Consider the following 26,186-nt stretch of genomic DNA (forward strand, 5'->3'; position numbering starts at 1 on the left):
TTAACGCTTAAGGAAACGTTCTAGAGTAGAAGTGAGGGATGTAAGGGGGGGGGTGGTAAGGAGTCTAACCTGGGCTTATGGCAGGTGCGTAGCCAGGAGTTTTGTAAGGTGGGTTTTAAGGAGTTGAAACTGTTTAGGTGAGGAGGCATTCATAAGTGGGATGGGTGGATAGTTCCAGAGTTTGGAGATATAGTAGGAGAATAGAGCTTCACCTGCTGAGTTTTTTACTTTGGTGACTTGGAGGAGTAGATTGCTGTTTGAGCGAAGGGATTTGGATGCCAAGTATGGTTGGATTAGGTTTTTAAGGGCTGGGTTTTTTTCTGGATGGTTGAGGATTTTATGGGCTAAGGTTAGTTGATTAAATTGAAGTAATAGAGCGAGTTCAAGTCAGTCCAGTTGCTTGAGAGATTGACAGTGGTTGGATTTATAGTGGGCATTTGTGGCAAATTTGGAGATTTTGTTATAGCAGGTTTCAAGCTTGGTGAGGTCAGTTTTAAGGAGGTTTGTTTAGGATAGGGGATGCATATAAAAGTGTCGATAGCAGGTGTGTTCTAGCAATTGTACTTTTTGCATTTTTACGGAATTTAATAAAAGTTGGGAGTTTGTTAGCCATGTTTCAACAGCTGGAAGGTGTCTTGGGTGATTGTAGGTCATTAAGGGAAGAGGCAGAGCAGATCAGAGTGGAGTTGTCAGCATATTGAGTGATCTTGGCTTGAGGGGTCACAGAGTGGAGGTGATTGGTAGATAGGGAGAAAAGAAGGGGACCAAGCATGGAGCCTTGGGGTACCCCTAAGGTGACTGGTAGGAGGGGTGAGAGGAATTCTTGCCAAAGGACAGTTTGTTGTCGATTTGTTAAGTATCTTTGGAACCATGCTATAGCTGTGTTGCTGAGGCTGTGGGAGGAGAGAATGTTTGAGTTTGGGGTGATTGACCATGTCAAATGCTTTTGACAGGTCCAGGAATATTGCTGAGACAATCTGTGAGTTGTTTCTGAGCTGATTAATAGTGTTTGTTAAGGATAAGAATGGCTGTTGTAGTGCTATGGGCAGGGTGAAAGACATGTTGAGTGTGTAATAGGAGGGTGAGAGTTAATAGATAATCCATGAGTTGTGAGTGAATTACTCTTTCAAGGATTTTAGATAGAGGGGAGAGGATGGCAGTGGGGCAATAGTTAGTTCACGGGAACTACCTCCTTTGTGCAAGGGTATGATGTCTGATATTTTCCAGACCGTGGGAACATAAGACTCAGTGGTGGATCCATTTATAAGTAGAGCTATTGGGTTGCAGATTGCCTCTGATGCTAGTTTTGGATAGTCTGCAGGGAGGTTAGGCAGCTAAGGTAGTTGGTTTTAGTTTATCTAGTAGTTTTTTGATGTAATGGGTGGGGACTGGTTTTATTTTGAAGAGGTTATTGCAGTTTTGTGGGGGGTATTGGGGTTTGATTCTGTGGGGGTAGTTGTGTTATTTAGAGTGTTTGCTAGAAATTGAATGGATTCTGTAAAGTAGTTGTTCACCTGGGTGGCAATGGCTTCACAGCTGTCAGTTGTATTAGACATAGGTGTGGTATTTTTACTTGGTTGTAACAGGTTGTTTACAGCTGCCTAGAATTTTTGTGGGTTATTTTGATGTTTGATTTGGATGTTATTTTTGTCGGTTTTAATTAATTTCTTAGCTTTGTTTCTAAGTTCCAGGAAAAGTTGTTTGTTGGTGCTGGTTTTGTTATTATGGAACTGTAACCAGGCCTTGTCCCCTGTCTTTGAGTACTGCTCTAGTTTCTTTAGTTAACCAGGGTGCATAGTTGGATTGTATTTGAATATTTCTAGTTGGTGCATGGGAATTGAGTATCTCAAGGATGGTGTTATTGAAGGAGACTACTGCCTTATCTAGTAGTAGAAGTTTGAGATGCTCCCATGAACCGTGTTTGATCTAAGATCAGAGATAAATTTGTCTGGATTAAATTGTTTTTTGCTTCTGATTATGCAGTTGGATGAGGTATTTGCTTTCGGTTTCTTAAGAGAAATGTTGGGCAGTGGTCGCTTAGGTTATCGTGGAGGATACCCGAGTGTGTTGCTAGGTGGTGCGAATTTATTAGTATCCAGTCCAGTATGGATTCACATTTAGAGGTTTTATCGGTCCTGGTTGGGGCTGAGATAATTTGGGTATAGCTGTTCAGGTTGATGTGCATAGTGGGATTTGGGGAGGAACAGAGAAGCCAGTCTATGTTAAAGTCCCCCATTAAGATGGTCTCCTGAGGGAGGGGATATAGTACACCATTGCAATAGGTTTTCCAGAGTTGGGGATGTTGTTACCTGATGGGATGCATCCTACTGTATTAAGGTGTTTTTTTGGGGTTGATGGTTAATGGATGAGATATGCAAGGGGATGTTCTGTTTGTTCTTAGGTGGTAGAATGGTTTATTTTTTACTTTTCAAAAGAATGAAATCTGTTACCAAGAAGTTTATCAGTTTATCTATACCTTATTTTGTCCTTGTGAAAAATGCTATATAGGACAAACTAAAAGGCAAGTAAGGAAGAGTCCAAGAGCATGTGAGAGATGTTAAAAATAACATTACAACCAGCCCACTCGCTACACATTATAATGATAAACACAGTGGGGAGCTTTCCTGTTTAACTTGAGCTATTTTGTATTTGTGCTCAAATCTAAATTTATTTTATAATGTTTCAAATGTTTTGTTAAAAGAAGCTTTGTATATTTATATGTATAATGCATTGTATATATGGGGGTTGAATAATGAAATATTTAGTTTTTGGATTAATTATCTGATTGGTGATTTCTGTGTATGTAGTTTCATGGTGGTTTCTGTCTGGGTAATTGTGACATGAAAACTATCTTTAGACTTTTCAAGGCATAAGCAGAGGCATTAGTTTTGTTCATTAAGAAGTGAAATATTTAACCACCATATGGTGCTTTTATATGTTGTCTCTTAGATATATAATTTGGGCATTTTTATTTGTGAAATAGTATGAGTTTTTACTGCACTCTTTATTGCCAGTCACAAGTAGGAACTGGCTATGCGGAGCACTTAATTGGTAATGTGACTTATTCCTTAGTCCTGCAGTTTGCTGGCAAAAACTGTAGGAATTAAGCCCATTTCTCCAGCCATAGATTTTTTGCTACCGGTGATACATTAAGTTACAAGGCTGTATATTATGACTCCAAATTTTTATTGCAACCTAAACATTTCTGTTTTGTAAAGCATTATTTTCTTGTGCTATATCATATCACAGAATTTCATGGGTACATGGTCTATGCAATAGTTATTTCATATGCCACACTGCCAGAGATGCAGGTTTTCATACCGATCGTCATGTGTTTAACCCATTTTAATTACACAGCTTATGGTAATTCTGTTTATCCTTGTAGCGCACAGTAACCATATTGAAGACTCGTTTGCATAAATGTACAGTGAGTGCTTGTTGCATATTATATGAGCAGCTAGCCACACTTGCACTGCGGTTCTTCTAATGAGCTGCTAGGAGATATTTGTGCTTATGGATGAGTATTTCTGTTGAATGATTTTGTTTTCCAGCAGGACCTGCTAATGTAACAGAATTGTAGCATTGTTAGCATGCATCTTTTTTTGTCCATGCATGTTTTTCTCCTTTTTACCATGGTTGCATTCACATGTTAAGGGGATATCTGAATAGTGTATGTATAAGGTAGCTCAAGTGGGGAAGGATGTCTTGGTTAACCTGGTTTGACTGTGTTCACCCCCTCCTGTGAGAGTGTTTCGCAGAGGGGGAGGAGATGGAAGTTACTCTTAATGTCTTCTTTTATTTGGTCATTTGTTTATGTAATTTTAAAACGTTGATCATTTGAGGTGCTACCCCCTCACAGTATGCTCATACCTGCAGGCACTTAAAATGGTTTGTTTATCTAGAGCATATCTTTAGGCTAGGGGCAGAAACTGGAGCACTTGGCAAAATCCTACAGACACTGATGATGTGCAAACTTTGCATAGACCTGATGAACCAAGCATTGTGAGGCAAAAACACTGTCTGCTATATTGTAGTATAATGCTAAAATGGGAAGTATTTTTTTGTGAAGGATCCGAAACTGCTGATTTGAAAGGGCATGTGGATGGAGGATGGAGAGAGGAAAATGTCCAGTTCCAAATTAAATATACCTCGGTGTACTTGTTCTGTAGCTTTAGTTTTATTTTTTATTTTATTTACCATCGTTAACTAGGTTAGCGCACTGGTCCAGGTGAACCATTGTCAGGCTCAGCCCAAGAAAAGCAGATTATAAAATAATACAGTACAAGCACAGCACCCCCCCCCCCCATGTGGGGAGGGGAACATAACATCCTGGAAGTCTGTCTAATGAAAATTGCGTGGAAATCCTAGTAAAGCTATTAGTGTTTAGCAGTAAGGTATATTTGAGTGAGCGTGGAAGACAACAGGTTAAATATAAGTAAATAAGACAGATGACTTATTGACATCTTATGCATATTGTAGGGTAGGTAGCTAGTAGGGCCATGAATGCACTAAGGTCATATGAATATAGGTGGCATTCCTAAAGGATTTAGGAGATTCCTTTCCTCTTCATCATTACTGAAACGTGAATTGTATTGGTCCCCATTAAAAAGAAGGAAGGATTTTCAGTACTGAACAGAGACTGTCTGCCTTAATATGAGTATAGGAGATGCAGCTGTCACCTGAGAGGTTCCTAAAACTGAGATCACAAGGTACTCTTCAGCTTTGTACAGTAAGTGGAAGAGGTGGTGTGTCCATTCCAGTCAGCTTACAACTGTCCCTACTGCTGTTGCATATCTGGACCCAGAATGAAGCTGTGAATTCCAGGTAGGCAGAATGCACACTGTCTTTTTGGCAGTGTTTGTACAGTTTCTTTTAGGGTTACAAAGGTGCACATGTATCATCTTTATCAAAGATTTATCTTGTAAGATGTCAGTCCGGCAGCAAATAAGAATTATTTGCTTAACACAAAACTTGCCATTTACCTGGAGTGGAAATGAAGTATTTTCATAAACCTAGAAGGGGCATTACAGAGCTGTAAACTATGTTCTTGTTGAATTGTTTGAACATTCTGTCACATTCGACAGTAGATGTTTTTTCTGTGAGAGAATGCAACCTGCTTGGATTGTTAACTTGTGACTTGTGAACTGAACATAACTGCATTGACGCAGTCGTATAAGACGCACTTAACTTCTTAAGATGTACCATTTCAAATAAGCGCTCTGGAAAAGGCAGCGTGACCAATCATTCCTTAGTTATTCATAGTTTAAGACCTGAGACAGGTTATTATGCTGTTAAAAAACAATTTTTACAATCTTACAAAGATATGTGTCTGAAGCGTTTCTCTCCAAGCCTCCACTGAAAATTGGCTTTGTTCCAAGTTGGACTTTCCCAACAAACAAGTAAATAAATTTTAAATTTTCCCTGTTTAGTTATTCAGCCGTTTTCCTTTGGGTGGCCTGTGACACAATGGCATTGTCACCTCACAGCAAAGAGGTTCCCTGGTTTGATTCTCATGCCTTTTGCGTAGTCTGCATGTCCTCCTTGTGTTCATGTGTGTTTTCTTCGGTTGCTGTGGTTTCCTCCCACATTCCAAAGACATGCAGTAGGTAGACTGTACACTCTAAACTGGCCATAGGGGTGTGTGTGTGTGTGTGTGTGTGTGTGTGTGTGTGTGTGTGTGTGTGTGTGTGTGTGTGTGTGTGTGCGCAGAAGAACTAATGCGATAGGACTAGCCACCCGGTGTTGTAAACCTCAGCTTTAGATGATTGCAATTGTTGAAGTGACACCCTGACCCCATGTGAAAAATGGAAAAGGTATTGTGGGTGGATGGATGGCCATCCATTTTGTTAACATTAACTAAAAGAACATGCACTAAATAGTTGTGAAGGAATGAGATTTACTTGATACAAGAGATTGATATTGAGTGGCTTTAAATGTTTTAACATGCTCTGAGTATGTAAAGACTCAGAACTTGATGTTTTCTACTTGTATTATTAAGAGCTGTAACTTTCTATATATAGAATGCATTCCAGACCATAGGCTGTGGAGAGTAATGCACCCTCCAGACATTTGAATGCACTCTTTCCTGCCCTTTACACTTCAACTTCACTGGGTGCCTTCATTTTCTTTGACCTCAACAATGTTGTGAATTTTTCTTCGTGGAATTGACAGCTTCCACAAGTTGTTAGGTGTAAGGGGAACACACATGCCCTGAGTTTAATTCTGATCTTTTTACTGTCCTCCAGAATTGTCTGCACAATGTCAGAAGAAGAAGAAGAACAGAATCCCAACGAGGACGACAACAGCAGAGAATGGGAAGTGGTAGATGAAGGTGATAGCAGTACCACCAATACTGATCCTACTGCGAAAGGGAATGAAAGCAAGAAAAGTGTCCCAGGAATTATCTACCTGGGCTACATCCCTCCTTTAATGAGGCCTTCTCATGTCCGCCATCTGCTGAGTGCTCATGGAGAAGTTGGCAGGATATTTTTGCAACCTCGTGGTAAGTAATCTATAGAAATATGGTAGAAAATGTATTTATTTATTTATTTTTTTTAATAAAATGGTGATGCCGACCACAGTTTAGAAGGCCCACACCTGTTTCAGGGGGCGCGCCAATCAGGTTGAAAATGTTACGCAAGTCAGTACTTTGTGAAAGCAGGTTAAATGCAGGACAAGAATTAATGCACATGGTTGTTTGAAGATTAATAGTAAAAGAAGAATGTATTAGTATTAGAAAATTTCATATGTACAGTGCAGCATAGGCTTGTTAAACGGGGAGGCCCAAAATGCTTTTCTGATCTCCAGGTTAGTGAAGTCTTTGTGGTTTGAGTGATGCATATTTTGACAAGCTGTGAGAACTTGTGTTTCAGAGTAGAGAGAATAGAGTAAAGTAAGTTTAGAAAATTAGACAGGAAATGTTCATAACCAAGAATAGCATAGGCTGAAGAGTTTATCAGTCATTAGAAGGCATTTATCATACTGATTGTGGCCAAGTAACAGAATATTGTATAGTATTGCAGAACTGTAAGTCTTATTGCATAATACAAGCTCATTCAGACATATGTGGTTACCCATTAGACGTGAATATTTAGTGGTCAAGTATGTATATATTTAACATAATTTTTAAACCCTCTTTGTTTGCTATAGTGGTATGAAATTTCTCTGAAGTATAGTAACACATGGGATAAGCCAATAGCCAAAGCAGTGCAAGCATGGTACAGATAATTTTTCTGATGCATGTAGGAGGAGTTGGACAGAAACAACACTGTCAATGCTAGGTGGGGTATTGATTCAGTCCACCTGGTATGTTTGTTACCCTGCTGTCTGAATAACCTATCATTGCAGGTGAACAGGTGTATTTTACTTCCTCCTCCTCACCTCCGTGGTGGACTTGGTATGTCCCATTCTCACCTTTAATGGTTTTGTACATGAGGAAAATAGATTTCCAGTCCCTCCTAAGGCATGCCATTCCCACCCATGTTCAGATTTGCCTTATTCTTAAATTACTCTACTCTTTCCTGAAAATAACTGCCCTCTTAGATTTTTAAATTTGAATGTTTTTGAAAGCTGTCATTACTGCCATATGAGTAAAGAAATAGAGATTCTTAAGTGTCATTTTTCTTCTAGTACAGAAATAGTAATCTGTTAGTCTAGTATATCAGAGTCTACACACGTATGGAGATGGGGGAATGTATTTTTTTTTCTACTCAAGTCTTCTGAAAAAATTAGCTCAATTTACAATTTATTTGTGAAAGTTTACATATCACCACAAGAAAGTGTACCCTTTCCTTAAGTGTTTTTGAGGTACATTTTGTGTAGTACCCAAAGTATTTTATGGATGTTCTTCGTGTTTCACTTTTGCAGTCATTATATTTGGGTAATCTGCTGGCAGGTTGCCCTCAGTCGGCCTCTTGGGTCCTGCATCGATTACTGTCCCTACTTCTATGACGTCAGGTCATCAGGGGTATAAAACAACATGCAGCTGACGCCATTGCATCAGTCTTTCTTGCCGCGTGGTGCCTGAAGCAGAAGCAGTTAACAAGTGCCAAGTCGGCCGACTCCTGAAATTTTCGTTTTCGAGTTTCAGAACCAAAGTCTTCAACTATAAGCCAAGTACCCCATTGGGGAAACTTTTTCTTGCTCCTTACCGATGTCAGTAAAAGTTAATAATTGCATTACTTGTGGGAAGTAAATACCTCATAAGGATTTTCATTTGTACTTTATTCCTTGCCTAGGCCCTGAGCACAATGTGCCTTGCTGTTGGTTTTGTGCTAAATTTAATCAACGCACTATTAAACGTCGGTATATTTTTGCTTCTAAATATTTTGGCTCACGATTTAATTATCCAGAAATTTTGTCGGTTAGCAATCTGACTACCCGGAATACCTAAAAAAAACGCAAAGAAAAAGAGACAGGCAGTCGAGGTCCAAAACTGATGACGATGCTTCTCCTAAGCCAGTCGCCAGTCACTCAGGTGCTTTTGCAGCTCCCGATACCCGCTGCTTCTGATTCATAGGCCTCTACTGAGACCCATTCGAAGTCCGGTATGCCACGAGATGCTTCAATTATGGAACCCGCGGATATCTCTACCTTAAATGGGTCCGGAGCCGCTGTGCAGGCACTGGCTTCTGAGGGTGTTTTCAGGCCTCCAGATTTGTATATTAGACTGACGCCGTCTTAAAGACTAAGGCCAAAATCTTAAATCTATGTCTAAAAACCCGAAACCTGGGCCACATGTGCAGGCCCCTGTGCCTAAAAAAACAAATTATCAAAATGGCTGAAGAATTAATTACTCTGATCAGGGGTAGCCAACCCCCTCCTTCTAAGAGGCCTAGGCAAGACATTGATTATGAATCTTCTGAACAGGCTTCTATTTCTTCTGACTCTTCTAATGAACAGGATTTGTCTATACCTACTTATGAGGACTCTAATGCAGAAGATTCCATTCCTTCTGCTTCTCCCCCTGAGGATTTTTCTTTTGGGGAAACTTTACATACCTTAAGGGAACATTTCCACTGGGAAAGTCAAGATTTCTCTGGATCTAAAAAGAGACTTGGGGATTTTCTTCTTCCTCAGCATAGGCCTTTGGCTATACCTCCTGTTCTAGACATTGTTGATGATGATTTTTCAGAATCTAGTATGGCTCCTGATTCTCTGCCTCCAGCTCCTTGTAAGCCAGACAGATACTACAGGGTTCCTGACTCCCACAAATTCCTTTTCAAAAATGCTTTTGCAGATCCCAAAACTATTTCTCAGCGTCCCAAGGGCATTAAGGCCTCTACTGCTAAAAATCCTACCCCTTCTGATAGAGATTCCAGGGCGCTGGATAGATGGGGGTAAGAAGGTTTACACTTCTGCAGCCTTGGCAATCAGGGCTTTAAACTGTCAATTCCATATGCTTAAATATCAACAGCATATCATGGGACTGCTTAAACAGAAAATCATGTTTAATTTCTGACTGTATGGAAAATAAGGATTTACAGGATTTATTGCATTCAGCTGAACAAGTTGGAAAACATACTTTGCAATGTGGTTTTTATTCTTTGGAGGCCTCTTGCAGGGCTGCTGTAAATGGGTCTGTGCTAAGAAGGCATGCTTGGCTCAAAGAGCAAACTCTGCCTTATGTTAAAGCAAAATTGTTGGATGCACCTCAAACATCGCCTCTTTGGTAATGAGGCTGAAGAAGTTTTAAAAAAGATGGAAGATCAAGCTAAATCTATGCAAACTGTGAAATATTTTTTACAAGTGCAACCTCCAAGATTTAGTAGACACTGGCCTACTAAGAACTGGTCCTTTCCAGTTCCTTTGAGAGCCACTCAAGTCAAACCCAGACATTCCAAAGGCTCCAGGTTTCAGTCACAAGGGACTTTTAGAACAAAACAATGGGCTGCCTCCTCCGCCAAATATGGAAACAACAAAGCACCTCTCTATGGTAAACAGTCTCAATGACTTCCCTCTGCATTTACCAAGCACTTGCCTTTTAGCCGCCTCTTTGGGCGAAAGCTGGCACTTTGTGCAAGAAACTGGCAACTTATAACCCAGGACAAATGAGTTTTAAATATAGTATCCCAGGGATACAGATTTCATTTCCAAACGTTGCAAATCCCAAACGGATGGCCAGACCTGCCCCCAAATCAGTGGGCAGAGGCCCAGAAACAAGTACTGTCCCTTATGAACATGGGGGCTATTCACCCAGTACCAGAAGAGGAAAAGGGACAAGGTTTCTATTCAAGACTTTTCCTGGTACCCAGAAAAGACGAATCATGGCGTCCAATTCTGGGCTTATCTAATCTAAACGCATTTCTGGACATTCCAAAATTCAAGATGCTGACTCAACAGTTACTTCCTACGTTAAGTCTAGAGTTACCAACCAGGCATCTTTGCCTAAGAGGCTTACCTGCGTATCCTAGTCAGGGAATCTTGCAGAAGATACCTCCGCTTCAAAGCAGGCTATTTGCATTACCAGATGTTCATCGTGATTCACTGTTGCAGTCATTACACTTGGGTTATCCTGCTGGCAGGCTACCCGCAGTCGGCCTGAATTCCAAAGTCCTGGCCCGGCGTCAGTTGCTGTAACCTCTTCCCTGACGTCAGTGCGTCAGGGGTATTTAAGATGCAGCAGACGCCATTTTCTTCACTCTTTCTTGTCGCGCGATGCCCGAAGCAAAAGCAGTTCGCAAGTGCCGGTCGGCCGACTCCTGAGATTTTCGAAATTGAATTTCAGAACCGAAGTCTTCAATAAAGCTAAGTACCCCGTTGGGAAACTTTTTTCTTGCTCCAGACCGATGTCAGAAAAAGTTAACAATTGTATTTCTTGTGGGAAGGAAATACCTCATGAGGATTTTCATTCTTACTGTATTCCTTGCCTAGGCCCTGATCATAACGTTGCTAGCTGTCGGCTTTGTGCTAGATTCAACCAACGCACTATTAAGCATCTGTTTGATTTTGCTTTTCATTACTTTGGCCGAAAATTCAATTATATAATGCCGTTGGAACAGCCGACGACCGGAGTTTCTAAAAAATGCAAAAAAAGAGGACAGGCATCCAAGATCCAAAACTGACGTTGAGGCGTCTGCTAAGCCTTTCGCCGGTTCGCAGGTTCTCAGTGAGGCGCTTTCGCAGCCCCTGACACCCGCTACCTCAGAGCCACAGGCCGCTGATGACTCCCACGTGGAGCCAGCTAGGCCTCTGAATACTCAAGGTATTGGACACTCAGAAGTCATTCCCTCAGATGGATCCGGAGCCGCTGAGCAGACATCGGCTTCTGAGGGCGTTTTCAGACCTACACAGCTATATGTAAAGCCTACTTCAGCTTCTAAAGCAGATTTAAAGACAAAGAAACAAGTACATCATTCTCCAGGACAAACTTCCATGCCTAAGAAACAGATTCTCAAAATGGCCGAAGACCTTATTACCTTGATCAGGGGTTCCCATCCCCCTCCTGATAAGAGGTCTAGGCAAGAAACAGACTATGACTCTTCAGATCAGGTTTCCATTTCCTCTGGCTCCTCTTCTGTACAGGAATACTCTCTTCCTCCCTATGAGGATTCTGATGCTGAAGAATCCATTCCTTCAGCCTCTCTTCTCCTGAGGATTATTATTTTGGGGAAACCCTGCATACCATGAGGGAGCACTTCCACTGGGAGAGCCAAGATTACTCAGAATCAAAGAAAAGGCTTAGAGATTTTCTTTTACTTCCTCAGCATAGACCTCTTGCTATTCCCCCTGTGCTAGACATTGTAGAAGATGTATTTTCAGAGTCCGGCCTATCTCCAGACTCCTTACCTCCAGCTCCTGTTAAACCAGACAGATACTACAGGGTTCCAGATTCACATAAATTTCTTTATAAAAAAAACCTTGCTGCTGACCCAGAAACTATTTCTCAGGGTCCCAAAGGGGTTAAGGCCGCTACTGCAAAAAACCCTATCCCTTCTGACAGGGATTCAAGGGCACTAGACACAGATGGGGGAAAAAGGTTTACACTTCTGCTACTTTGGCTGTGAGGGTTTTAAATTGTCAATTTCATATGATTAAATATCAGCAATACTTAATGTCACTGTTAAAACAGAAAATGTTGGCCAATTCTGATTGTGCAGAAAATAAGGAAATGCAGGATTTATTGCATGCAGCTGAACAAGTGGGAAAGCTTACTTTGCAATGTGGTTTTGATTCTCTGGAGGCCTCCTGCAGGGCCGCAGTTATGGGTTCTGTCATTAGGAGGCATGCTTGGTTAAAGGAACAAAATCTGCCTGATCATGTTAAAGCAAAATTATTAGATGCTCCATTACAGCATGATACTTTATTTGGTGTTAAAGCAGAGGAAGTTTTGAAGAAAATGGAGGACAAAGCGACATCTATGCAAACAGTAAAGGAATTTTTACAGGTTCAGCCACCAAGATAGCAGGAACTGGCCTACAAAGAATTGGTCCTTTCCAGTGTCGGACAGGCCACAAAGAGGTAGATACAGACGTCCCAGAGGCAGATCCCAGCCCCAGGGCTCATATAGGCCTAAACAGTGGGGGCGCTTCTACCTCCAAAAGTGGAGAAGACCGAGCACAGCCATACAGGAAACAGTCCTAATGACTTGCCTCTGCCAACACCAAGCACTTATCTTCTTGCAGCCCCCTTAGGGGAAAACTTAACACTTTTCTTTCAAAATTGGCAAGTGATCACCCAGGACAAATGGGTATTGAATATAGTGTCCCAGGGCTACAGGTTCCACTTTCACACCCTGCCAAAGGCAAGAGGTATGCCAAACTTGCCACACAATCAATGGGCAGAGGCACAAAAACCAGTTTCGTCCCTTATGAACATGAGGGCCATTCAGCAAGTACCACAACAAGAGCAGGGACAAGGATTTTACTCGAGACTTTTCTTGGTACCCAGAAAGGACAAAGCCTGGAGATCAATACTGGACCTGTCTTTTCTAAACACATTTCTGGATGTTCCAAAATTCAAAATGTTAACTCTGCAGCAGCTTCTGCCCATGCTGGGCAAGAAGGCTTGGCTTGTAACTTTGGATCTAAAAGAGGCATACCTGCATATCCCAATCAGACAATCTTGCAGAAGATACCTCAGATTCATAGCTGGCTCAATGCACTACCAATTCTCTGCTCTGCCCTTTGGCTTATCTACTGTGCCCAGGGTCTTCACAAAATGCCTGGCATGAGTAATTGCATTTTGCAGACAAAGAGGAATTCAAATATATCCTTACTTGAACGACTGCCTTATACAAGCAGAGAACAAGGACACTGTACTAAAGCATCTGGCGTTTGTAAAAAGATTGTTCATTTGCCTAGGGTACACAGTAAACGAAAAGGAATCAAAACTAGTTCCCTCTCAAGAGATAATATTCCTGGGTGCAAGTCTAAATACAATTGCCCAGATGGCTTATCTCACGCCAGACAAACAAAGGCAACTAATTTCTTACTTCAAAATGTTGGCAACAAAGACCCAGTTATCTGCAAGAAAAATTCTGCAGGCTTTGGGCTTCATGGCATTCTGCTAATTCCATATGCCAGACTGCATATGAGGAAACTTCAATGGTACCTAAAAAGTGTCTGGACTCAACATTGTCAAAGCCTGGAAGCATTAATTACCCTCATTCCTTGCCTGCAACAGGACTTTCGATGGTGGGCACATGCCTGTCACCTCAACAAGGGACAGCCATTCACTCTACCCACAGCCAGGCAGTCAATAACAACAGATGCATCAGATTATGCCTGGGAGCACACATGGCAGGAAAATGTATTCAGGGCACATAGTCCACAAGCCAAATGCATCTATATATCAATCAAAAAGAGATGCTAGCTGTTCAGAATGCCCTGACAGCTTTCAAGGATCTACTCCATCCAGGACAACTACTGATAAGGACGGACAATACTACAGTCATGTGGTACATAAACAAGCAGGGAGGCACACATTCCTACCCCCTATACAGACAAGCCATGACTTTGTGGGACACAGCATTGACTTATCAAGTACATCTGCAAGCACAATTCCTGCCAGGAAAGAACAATACTCTGGCAGATGAACTAAGCAGAAACCTCACTGATCCCCATGAGAGGAAACTGGATCCACAAGTCTTCAGCATGATAACAAAGGAATGGGGATGCCCAGACATAGATCTATTTGCCTCACAACTACCAACTACAGAAATTCTGCACAAGGACTTATCACAAGCAAGCATGGAAAGTGGATGCTCTGTCATTCAGCTGGAAAACTCTAACAGTATATGCCTTTCCTCCTCTGCCTCTCCTCCCCAAGGTCAGACAAAAGAAGCCAAGAATGATTCTGATTGCCCCAGACTGGCCACGCCAGCACTGGTACCCAATCCTAAAAAGCTTGTCTCAAGGCCCAGCCTGGACATTGCCTCTAATTCCTCACTTACTGACCCAGCAAAACAATCAGATTCTGCACAGCCAACTCAGGACCCTAAATCTGGCAGCATGGCGGATAATGTAACCATTCAAAACACTCCTCTCTCTCTCTCCCTCTCTCTCTCTCTCTCTCTCTCTGAAGCAGTGATGGATGTTATTTTGGAGGCCAGGAATATTCCTCAGATTTTACAATACCTAACTGAGATGCTGGACCAGGGCCTATCCTTTTCGTCAATTAAAAATTCATGCCTCTACCATTTCAGCTCATTACAATATGGAACCGCCTATTTTTTCCCATCCATTACTAAGGCAGTACCTCAGAGGGGCCAAAAACATAAGACCTCCAAGAAGAGTCCCAATACCTGCATGGGACCTCAATTATGTCTTGGAAAAACTCACACTGCCGCCTTTTGAGCCAGCCAATACAGCTGATATAAAGTTTTTATCTTGGAAAACAGCTCTGCTCCTAGCAATAACCTCCACAAGACGAGTTTCAGAGTTACAGGCATTCATGGCTGTGGAACCTTTCATAATTTTCCATCCAGACAGGGTTTCTCTAAGGACGAACCCAACATTTATGCCTAAGGTAGTGTCCAGTGTGGCCCTTAACCAAACCATTCATTTGCCTACCTTTTATCCAAACCCACAGAACAAGGATGAGAGACTTCTGCATTCCTTGGACATACACAGACAACTACGCTTCTACTTGGACAAAACTAAAGCTTTCAGAAAAACTGAGCAACTTTTAATGGCATATGCTGCAGGATCTCAAGGAAAGCCTATCTCAAAGCAGACTATTTCAAAATGGATAGGCCAATGCATTTGTTTCTACTACTCACAACATGGCAAATCAGTGCCCAAGGGCATTAAGCCTCATTCTACCAGGGCAGCAGCCACTTCAGCAGCCTTTCTCAGAGGAGTACCAACTAAAGACATTTTAGAGGCTGCAACTTGGAGTTCAGTGCACACTTTTACAAAGCACTACCATTTACCTCTCTACTCTAAATCCAGAGCAGGCTTCGCCACTGCAGTTCTGCAAGGCCTTATAGCCTCTCCTAATCCTATTTAGGCCCAGCCACCCAACCTCCGCTTTGGGATTCAACCCAAGAGTAATGACTGCAACAGTGAAACACGATAAACATAGTACAGTTGTGTACCTATCATAAATGTAGATGTTCAAGTGTATTCACTGTTGCAGTCCAGGTTACCCACTCACCATCCCCCTTTTCTTTGCTGGGACTTACCTATACTTCTCTCTCTTATACAACCTATGTGGTGTATTTGCTTATAGATGAAGAAAATGTTTATTTTACTGCATGCATAATTATTGGCATAATTTTTTAGCCTACCTTTTTGGGGGCACCTGACATCTGGGGCAAGAAAAACTGAAGGAAATGGCATCGGCTGCATCTTTTATACCCCTGGCGCACTGACATCAGGGAGGAGGCGACAGCAACCGACGCCGGACCTAGACTTTGGAATTCTGTCCGACTGTGGGTAGCCTGCCAGCAGGATAACCCAAGAGTAATGACTGCAACAGTGAATACACTCAAACATCTACATTTATGCTATGTATACAACTGTACTTTTTTGAGTATAACAGTTTTTATTCTTACAGCTTAAGTGGTAGTGTTTTACTGAGTCAAACGTTTCTTATTAAAAATCTAGTACGTTTTGCATAGCTTGACTCCAATGCAATACTTTTTGTGAACTCTGCAATGGTGATCACTTTTCCCAAGATGATAACCCATGTCAAATTTAAAACTTTTTTCTTGTTCATTTGTAAGTAGTAGGTCCAGGATCTGTCCTTCATGAGTAGGTTGCAGAATTATTTTCATCTCTTCTGTGTAGGGCTAGCAAAGTGAATCTACTGTTTAGATGTTGCTTAAGTAAAGGTGTTTTACCTAATAAATGTCACATTTAAGTTTTCCAGCACCTGCATGTTTCCCACTTCTGCCATTCTAATAATTCTGTGTGTCAAATTTTCCCTCTTTGATTTGGGATAACAGATTTGAATATTTCAAGTGTATGTTTGTTTGGGGGGGGGGGGGGCTGTAGAGTGTAGAGAAGTTTGTGTTTTAGCAATATTGTAGATTTTATTTTCTGTAGTATATTGAAATGTAGTTTCTGTCATACATTTTTTGGGCTGACTTGTCACCTAAACCCAAAAAAGAAATTTGCTGTTGCAGCCATCTATATTCCTCCTGGTGATCCTATCCTAGAACCCATCCTTTTTTGATTACTCTCCATATTCCCTGTGAAACTATAATCCTTGTAGACGGCAGTATTGAATGACCAAAGCATATCAACCACCTCTCCAGATCTTAACATTAATCTCCATGGCATTAACCAACTCATCTCAACACCCACTCGCTTTAATAAGAACATCAGTAATAATGCTACCCCAGACTGGGGTCTTACCTCAGATCCAAACCTGTACTAAAACCCAGGTACACTACCAGACTCCCTGAGTGACCACCCTCCATCTTTGTACATAGACACTCCCTTCAAATACCCAAGACTCATCTTTACACAGACTGTCACAACCTTTCCTCCTCTTTTAAACTGTTCCAAACTCAAACACACTCCTCTCAGTGATGCAGTTTTAGAATTTAACTGTACTTTCCTGGACATCCTAAACACCCTAGCACCATTATGGAAAGTTAGGATAAAAACAAGCTGTACCCCTTGGCTCTCAATGATATCCTCACCCTTATGAAAAATCAGCATCGCACCTGGAAGCACTGGCTAAAAACTAAATCCAGTGTAATACTCCAAAAATATAGAGCTTAGAAATCTCACCAAAAAAAAAAAAAACATATCAATGACAAGAAAAAATTCTACTGTGAAGCCCAGTTTACACACAAGTCTAACCCAAAAAAATGCTGATGCACCATTAACAAGATCCTACAACCCTGGAAGACCCACCAGCCCAAACAATACTCCTCAAGAAACTGCCACCTGGCTAAACACTTTTCATTCAATCTATGACTCGCACAGACCGTAATAACCTTCCACCCCCACCCACCTTTCTCAACACCACCAATACCACCCCATTTTCTGTAACCTGTATGCCCAGTGAATACATAAAATTTCTTCTAATTGAACTAAAATATTGCTCCCCCTCTGCAGATAACCTCCCACCCCTCTATCTTAAACTTGCAGCTCCATCGATAGCCAACCCTATCTGTATACTCATAAATAGGGCAGTCCAAGAATTTACTGTCCCTGACATTTGGAAATCTTTTTACACCGTTCCATTACATAAAGGAGGTAACTCCACTGATCCATCAAACTATAGACTCGTAGCCATTCTCTTGCCACACACTCAAGATTCTTGAAGAATGCATCCACACACAACTTCTTAACTCATCATCTTCTTTCGGCTGTTCCCATTAGGGGTTGCCACAGTGGATCATCTGTTTCCATTTCTTCCTGTCCTCTGCATCTTGCTCTGTCACACCAACCACCTGCATGTCCTCTCTCACCACATCCATAAACCTTATCTTAGGCCTTCCTCTTTTCCTGTTACCTGGTAGCTTCATCCTTAGCATCTTTTTCCCAATATACTCAGCATCCCTCCTCAGCACATCTCCAAACTAACGTAATCTTGCCTCTCTGGCTTTGCCTCCAAACCTTCCAACCTGGGCTGACCCACTAATATACTTATTCCTAATCCTGTACACCATCGTCACACCCAGTGCAAATCTTAACATCTTTAACTCTGCCACATCCAGCTCAAACTCCTGCCTTTTTGTCAATGCTACTGTCTCCAACCCATATAACATAGCTGGTCTCACTACCCTCTTGTAGACCTTCCCTTTCACTCTTACTGGTACTCGTCTGTCACAAATCACTCCTGCCACTCTTCTCCACCCACTCCATCCTGTCTGTACTCTCTTCTTCACCTCTCTTCCACACTCACCTTTACTCTGAACTATTGACCCCAAGTATTTAAACTCATCCACCTTCGCCACCTCTACTCCTTCCATCCTCACAATTCCTCTATCCTCCCTCTCATTCACACACATATTATTCTGTCTTAGTCCTGTTGACCTTCATTCCTCTTCTCTCTAGAGCATATGTCCATCTCTCCAGGGTCGTCTCCACCTGTTCCCTACTCTCACTACAGATCACAATGTCATCTGCAAACATCATAGTCTACGGGGACTCCTGTCTGATCTCTTCTGTCAACCTATCCATCACCATTGCAAATAAGAAAGGGCTCAGAGCTGACCCTTGATGCAGTCCCACCTCCGCCTTAAAAGCATCCGTCACTCCCACCACAGACCTCACCGCTGTCACACTACCCTCTTACATATCATGTACCAGTCTTACATACTTCTCTGACACTCCCGACTTCCTCATACAGTACCACAGCTCCTCTCTGGGCACCCTGTCTTATGCTTTCTCTAAGTCTACAAAAAAACATTGCATCTGTAGTGCTCTTTCCCGGCATTAAATCATACTGCTGATCACTAATCATCACATCCCTTCTTAACTTAGCTTCCACTACTCTTTCCCATAACTTCATGCTGTGACTGATCAATTTAATCCCTCTGTAGTTACTACAGCTCTGCACATCACCCTTATTCTTAAAAATCAGTATCAAAACACTTCTCCATTCCTCGGGCATTCTCTCATTTTCCAAGATTTCATTAAACAACTTCTTAACTAATTGACAAAAATCTTCTGACCTCTATTCAACATGGCTTTAGGTCAAACCATAGCACATCAACCGCCCTTCTGTCTTTTACACATACTGTCGCTGAGGCCAAAGATAAAAACCTACTGGTGTCATGTCTTTTCCTTGACCTTTCAAAAGCCTTTGATTCCGTTTCACACTCTAAACTACTAACTAAACTTGCTGACCTCAACCCCTCCTCATCGATTATTCTCCGGTTCTCTAACTACCTTCCAACAGGCTACAGTCAGTCAGATGGCTTTCTTCCTGCTCCCCTTTCTTATCCATCCAGACTGCTGTCCCCCAGGGCTGCATTATAGGCCCTCTTCCTTTCAACATCTTCAACAAACGTACACTCTGCCTGCACCGCCTCCTCCCTGATTCAATACACAGATGACTCTGTCTTTTATCTCCTGCTCTGATGGCATCTCTCACATACACACTCTCACTCAAAACACATTCCCCAATGTTGAACAATGGCTAAGTGACAATCAGCCCATCCTAACCCCCCTCCAAAAAAAAAAAAAAAAAAAGCTTCTCCTTTTTCTCCCTAAACCCCTCTCCCATCATAAAGCCACCTTTCCCATCTCATCACATGACAACAGCCTTATTAAAGCTGATTCTCACACTAAACCTCTAGGTATTCTAACTGATGACCAATTAAAATTTGACCTCCAAATACAACACTGCATTAAAAAGACCAATCAAAAAAATGGGTCTGCTCTATAGAAACAAGAAATTTCTAGCCTCTTGACTCCAAACCTGCTGTGACATAAGCTTTCCTCCTACCCTACCTTTTGTGCACCCCTCCTATACTCACATTTCTATAAGCTAGCTTCATAACCAAGCTGGAACAAACTTATAGCAACTTAGCTCGATTTGCCAGCAATCAGCCACCCAAATCCCATCAATGCCTTGCCTTAAAACAACTTCAATGGCTTGAGTTCCCACAACTTCTCCTCCTTTCCCAGCTACAGCTGACACACCTTACTAAAGAAACCCTGAGCCTGCCCTTCCCTCCTCCCTCATATCCCTCTAAACTTCCCCTCTCGAGCTCTGCGCAGCTCTCGTCAACACTTTCTTAATATGTACAAAACCAACAAAAACATTGGCAAACTTCTATATAAAGGCACAGTGTCCCAAGCTTGGAACAATCTCCCACCAAATAGAAACATTAACTGTACAAACCGCTTCATAACTGAACTTAAAACTATCTTCTTAACCGAGCTCCTGCCCATGCCAGGACCCTACATAGCCCCCACACACACACACACACACGCACACACACACACATACACACACACACTTACACTTACTTTGTACTCTAAATCTGGAGCTTCTTTCTATGCATACTCATAGTAAACAGCAACACTATCGTGTTTCTACTACCAATCTAGCTTTTAGATCTGAACACCAGCACTATTATGTTTTTATTACCAACCTAGCTCTGTTTTCTTTAATATTATGACATACTAGTATGTACCTGTGTTAACTCCTCTACTGATCACTCAGCATTTTATTTTTGTATATACTTTGATTGTAACCCTCTACTGTAAATGTGTTAAGTGATATTAACTATGTAATTCTCTTGCTTTTCCAGTGTATGAAGTAACCCTGATAATACTGTTTTTCGAATGTGTACATGTTAATGTCCTATTTATTTATTTTTTTTTCTGAAGATTTTTTCCTTTGGTCTCAAAACAGGCCTTTCACATTGGACTAACCCGGTTAACAAATGACAAATAAATAAATAAATGTTTTGCTGAGGCAAGTGTGTCTATAAAGGTTTGCTACCATAATGCAGAGGTGTGGGATTTGCTCCTGATTGGAAAGATTCACTCCGACCAGATGCTTTCTTCCGGAATAAGTAAATTCTGCCATGTCCTCAGCCCTCTGCCACAGATTATTGTAGGTGTAGCTTCAGTTTGGTTTGTAAACGGTAAACAAGTTGCAGTACTCCTTGGTAGGGCTTCTGTCATTTTTAATTTTGGGTTTCTAATACCATGACAGGAATGGACCCCATTCCTAAGTCAAAGTACGATTAAAGTTCATGAAATTAGTGTTATTTCACTCTGATGTTAGCCAAAAGTGCTCTTTGCAGCACCTACAATGTGCCCAGTAATGACTTCTGGAATTCATATGGTGTTATGAATTGGCAACGTATCTAAATATGATTGTAAATTCTTAGTATTTCTGCGTCGGATGCTGTCGCTTCTTCCATGACGTCAGGTCATCAAGGGTATAAAAACAGGCAGCCGACGCCATTACATCAGTCTTTCTTGCTGCAGGAGCCTGAAGCAGAAGCATTTCGCAAGTGCCAGTCAGCCGCTACCTGAATTTTCGTTTTCCAGTTGAATAATCCTGAAGTCTTCTAAAGCTAAAGTTGGTGCTCCTTTTTTCTTGCTCTAACCAATGTCAGAAAGTTAACAATTGTCTTGCCTGTGGAAAGCAAATACCTCACAGAGTTTTTCAGTCTTACTGCATCACCTGTTTAAGCCCAGACCATGACGTCCCTCGCTGTCTGTTTTGTGCCTTGTTTAATGCCTGAACCATTCGTCGGGCTATCCTTGTTGCTAAATTCTTTTGCTCTCTCTCTGTACTATGATATGACTTCAGTAAGCCAACCGACTACCGATCTTTCTAAAAAACCTTAAGGATAAAGACAGACCGCATAGGTCCAAAACTGCTGCAGATGCTTCCTCTAAGCTAGTTGCCAGTCCGCCAGTACTCGGGCGCCTGATACCCGCTTCTGTGGATTCGCAGGCCTCTGCTGAGACCCATTCGGAGTCCGGTGTGCCGCTTGATGCTTCTTCGACTACAGAACCTACGGATGTCTCTACCTTGGATGGGTCCAGAGCCGCTGTGCAGGCACTGGCTTCTGAGGGAGTTTTTTGTCCCACCGATGTTCAAGTCATACCGATGACTTCAACCAAAACCACCGAGTTTCTTAGGCCCACAGTACGCACTACGCCTAGAAAACCGACCAAAGTGCATGCTCAGGCACCCATGCCACAAAAACAAATGCTTAGAATGGCTGAAGACCTCATTACCATGATTAGGGGAAGCCAGCCTTCCCCAGCTAAGAAACAAAGAACCGAGTTCCCTTCAAGTTCTACAGACCAGGAGTCGGATGACTCTGACTTTTCTGACTATGAAGATATGCCCTTATCCACCTATGAGGATTCTGATGCAGAGGACTCCATTACCTCTGCCTCTCCTCCATAGAATGTTTCTTTTGGGGAAACCTTGCATGCTTTAAGAGAGCATTTCCGCTGGGAATGCCAAGACTATCCTCAGTCTAAAAAGAGACTCAGAGAATTTTTACAGTTGCCTCAGCACTGGCCTTTAGCTATTCCCCCTGTCCTGGAGGTGGTGGATGATGTTTTCATGAGATCCAGTGTTAACTTTACCTTTGGCCCCTAGGAAACCAGACTGGTACTACAGAGTACCTGATTCTCACCAGTTTCTTTTCAAGAACCCTACTGCTGACCCTGAGATCATTTCCCAGGGACCTAAAGGTGTTGAGGCTACTACAGCCAAAAATCCTACCCCTTCGGACAGAGATTCCAGAGCTTTGGACAGATTGGGTAAAAAGGTATACACCTCTGCAACTCTTGCTATCAGGGCATTGAATTGCCAGTTTCACGTGATAAAATACCAGCAATACATTGTGGAACTTATTAAACAAAAAGTGGTAACCTTTCCAGATTGTACAGAAAATAAAGAACTGCAGGAGCTTATGCATTCTGCAAATCAAGTAAGTAAGCAAGCATACTTTGCAGTGTGGCTTTGATGCACTAGAAGCATCTTGCAGGGCAGCAGTCACTGGCTCTGTACTGAGAAGACATGCTTGGCTGAAGTAACAGACCACAGACCTTGCCAGATCATGTCAAATCTAAATTACTAGATGCACCATTGAATAAGACCGTTTGTTTGGCACCAAAGCAGAAGTAGTTCTTAAAAAGATGGAAGAAAAAGCTAAATCTATGCAAACTGTTAAAGAATTCCTACAGGTGCAACCACCTAGGTTCAGTAGGCATTGCCCTTCAAAACAATGGTCCTTTCCAGCAACCTCCAGGCCTGCCCAAACTAGGCCCAAGGGAAACAGACCACCCAGACTACAGTCTCAGCGTATGCAGAGATCTAAGCAGTGAAGTGACACCACCCCTAAAGCAGGGAGTGGTAAGCCACCTCCTTATGGAAAAAGCGCTCAATGACTTTTCACCTCTACTTCCCAGCCCTATCCAATTGCTTGTGCCCCTAGGAGGAAAACTTGCCTTTCATGCAAAAAACTGGATAACCATCACTCAGGACCGATGGGTCTTAGACATAGTATCCCAGGGGTACAAATTTTATTTCCATTCACCGCCAACCCCAAGCGGGTTTCCAGACCTTCCTCCAAACCAGTGGGCAGAGGCCCAAAAACAAGTACTTTCCCTGCTCTATATCAGAGCTATTCAATCTGTTCCAGCAGAAAAGAGGGGTCAAGGATTCTACTCCAGACTATTCCTGGTACTCAGAAAAGAGGGCTCCTGGCACCCAATCCTAGGTTTTTCAATTCTCAACACCTTCCTGATGGTACAAAATTCAAGATGCTTACCCTGCAACAGCTTCTCCCTATGTTAGCCAAGGATGCCTGGTTAGTCACCCTAGACTTAAAAGAAGCCTATCTGCACATCCCCATTGAGGGAGTCGTGCAGAAAATATCTACGTTTCAGAGCAGGGTCTATGCATTACCAGTTCTCTGCACTTCCCTTTGGCTCATCTACTACGCCCAGGGTATTCACAAAATGCCCGGCTCCAGCCATTGCATACTGCAGGCAGAAAAATATCCAAATTTACCTGTACTTGGACGACTGCCTGATTCAGGCGGACAGTCAGGAATTGCTGCTTCAGCACCTGGCATTTGTAAAACAGCCTACTCACTTAATTGGGGTTACACCATCAGCGAAAAGAAATCAAAACTGGTACCCAGTCAAAAGATTGTATTCCTGGGAGCAAGCTTAGACACAGCTTCCCAGATGGCATTCCTCAAACAGGTCTATCTGACAGGCTACTTCAAACTAATGGCCACCAGAACCCAGCTATCTGCAAGAAAAATACTGCAAGCCGTAGGGTTCATGGCCTCATGTATTCTGTTAATTCCATATGCAAGACTGCATATGAGGAAACTTTAATGGACTTTGGTGCCAACATTCTCAGGACCTGGAAACAGTCATTCCTATCATACCTTGTCTAAGGACAGAGTTCCTAGTGTGGGCAGAAGCATGCAACCACAACAAGGGACGGCCTTTCACTCAACCACAAGCCGCCCAGACCCTGACCACAGACGCATCAGATTATGCATGGGGAGGCTCACATGGCTGGCAAATTTATTCAGGACCACTGGAGCCCAAGTCAAATCCGTGTGCACATCAACCAAAAAGAGATTCTAGCTGTACAGAATGCCCTGACAGCTTTCAGACACCTACTCTCTCCAGGACAACTGCTGAAAAAAACAGACAACACCACAGATGATGTTCGTGTTTCAGTGTTGCAGTCATTACATTTGGGTAATCTACTGACAGGTTGCCCTCAGTCAGCCTAATTAACAAAGTCTTGGGTCGTACGTCGGTTGCCGTCACTTCTTCCATGCCGTCAGGGGTATAAAACATGCAGCTGACACCATTTTGTCAGTCTTTCTTGCCATGCGGTGCTCTAAGCAGAAGCATTTTGCAAGTGCCGGTCGTCCGACTCCTGAAATTTTCATTTTCGAGTTTCAGAACTGAAGTCTTCAACTTAAAGCTAAGTACCCCGTTGGGGAAACTTTTTCTTGCTCCTTACCGATGTCAGTAAAAGTTAATAATTGCATTACTTTTTGTGCTTTTATTTAATCGGCACACTATCTGTCGTCGGTACATTTTTGCCACTAAATATTTCGGTTCTCTGTTTAATTATCCAGAAATGTCAGTTAGCCATCTGACTACCGGAATTCCAAAAAAACGCAAAGATCAAGACAGAGACAGGCCGTCGAGGTCCAAAACTGCCAACGGCTCTTCTCCTAAGCCAGTCACCAGTTCGCCGGTACTCAGTGAGGTGCCCCTGATACCCGCTACTTCTGATTCGCAGGCCTCTACCGAGACCCATTCGGAGTCCGGTATGCCGCGAGATGCTTCGTCTATGGAACCTGCGGATGTCTCTACCTTGGATGGGTCTGGAGCTGCTGAGCAGACACCGGCTTCTGAGGGTGTATTCAGGCCTACAGACTTGCATATTAAATCGACTCCACCTTTATTACTAAGGTCTAAATCTCAATCTATGTCTAAAAAAACGATGCCCAGGCCACATGTTCAGGCCCCTATGCCTAAAAAACAAATGATCAAAATGGCTGAAGATCTAATTACTCCTGTACTAGATATTGTTGATCAGTATGTCCCCTGATTCCCTGCCTCCGGCTCCTAGTAAACCTGACAGATACCACAGGGTTCCTGAGTCCCACAAATTCTTTTTCAGAAATCCTGTTGCAGATCCAGAGACCATTTCTCAGGGGCCCAAGGGCATTAAGGCTTCTTCTGCTAAAAATCCTACCCCTTCTGATAGAGACTCCAGGGCGCTGGATAGATGGGGTAAAAAGGTTTATACTTCTGCAGCCTTTGCAATACGAGCTTTAAACTGCCAATTTCATATGTTAACATATCAGCAGCATATTATTGGACTGCTTAAACAGAAAATAATGTTGATTCCTGACTGTGTGAAAGATAGATTTACAGGATGTAATGCATTCTGCTGAACAAGTTGGAAAACCTACTTTACAATGTGGTTTTGATTCTTAAGGCCTCCTGCAGGGCTGCTGATGTTCTTCGTGTTTCAAAGTCTTGGGTCCTGCTTCGGTTGCTGTCTCCTCTTCCATGACGTCAGGTCGTCAGGGGTATAAAACAAGCAGCCGACGCCATTTTCTTTAGTCTTTCTTGCCGCGCGGTATCCGAAGCAGAAGCATTTTGCAAGTGCCGGTTGGCCGACTCCTGAAATTTTCGAGTTTCAGAACCGAAGTCTTCACTAAAGCTAAGTACCCCGTTGGGGAAACTTTTTTCTTGCTCCATACCGATGTCAGAAAAAATGAATGATTGTATTACTTGTGGGAA

General features: G+C 42.4%; 1 protein-coding gene across 1 annotated transcript in view; it reads left to right on the forward strand.

The window, feature by feature from the left end:
• ABT1 (activator of basal transcription 1) overlaps nt 1–26,186 on the forward strand; it is a 499,518-nt gene that overhangs the window by 170,794 nt on the left and 302,538 nt on the right. Inside the window, exon 2 of the mRNA XM_044080697.1 lies at nt 6,246–6,502. Within this exon, the coding sequence (XP_043936632.1) occupies nt 6,259–6,502 (244 nt within the window). The 5' untranslated portion in view covers nt 6,246–6,258. The remainder of the gene's footprint in view (nt 1–6,245; nt 6,503–26,186) is intronic.

Source organism: Protopterus annectens, chromosome 8.part0 (assembly GCF_019279795.1).
Source record: "Protopterus annectens isolate FY-2018-M chromosome 8.part0, PAN1.0, whole genome shotgun sequence".
NCBI lineage: Eukaryota > Metazoa > Chordata > Ceratodontiformes > Protopteridae > Protopterus > Protopterus annectens.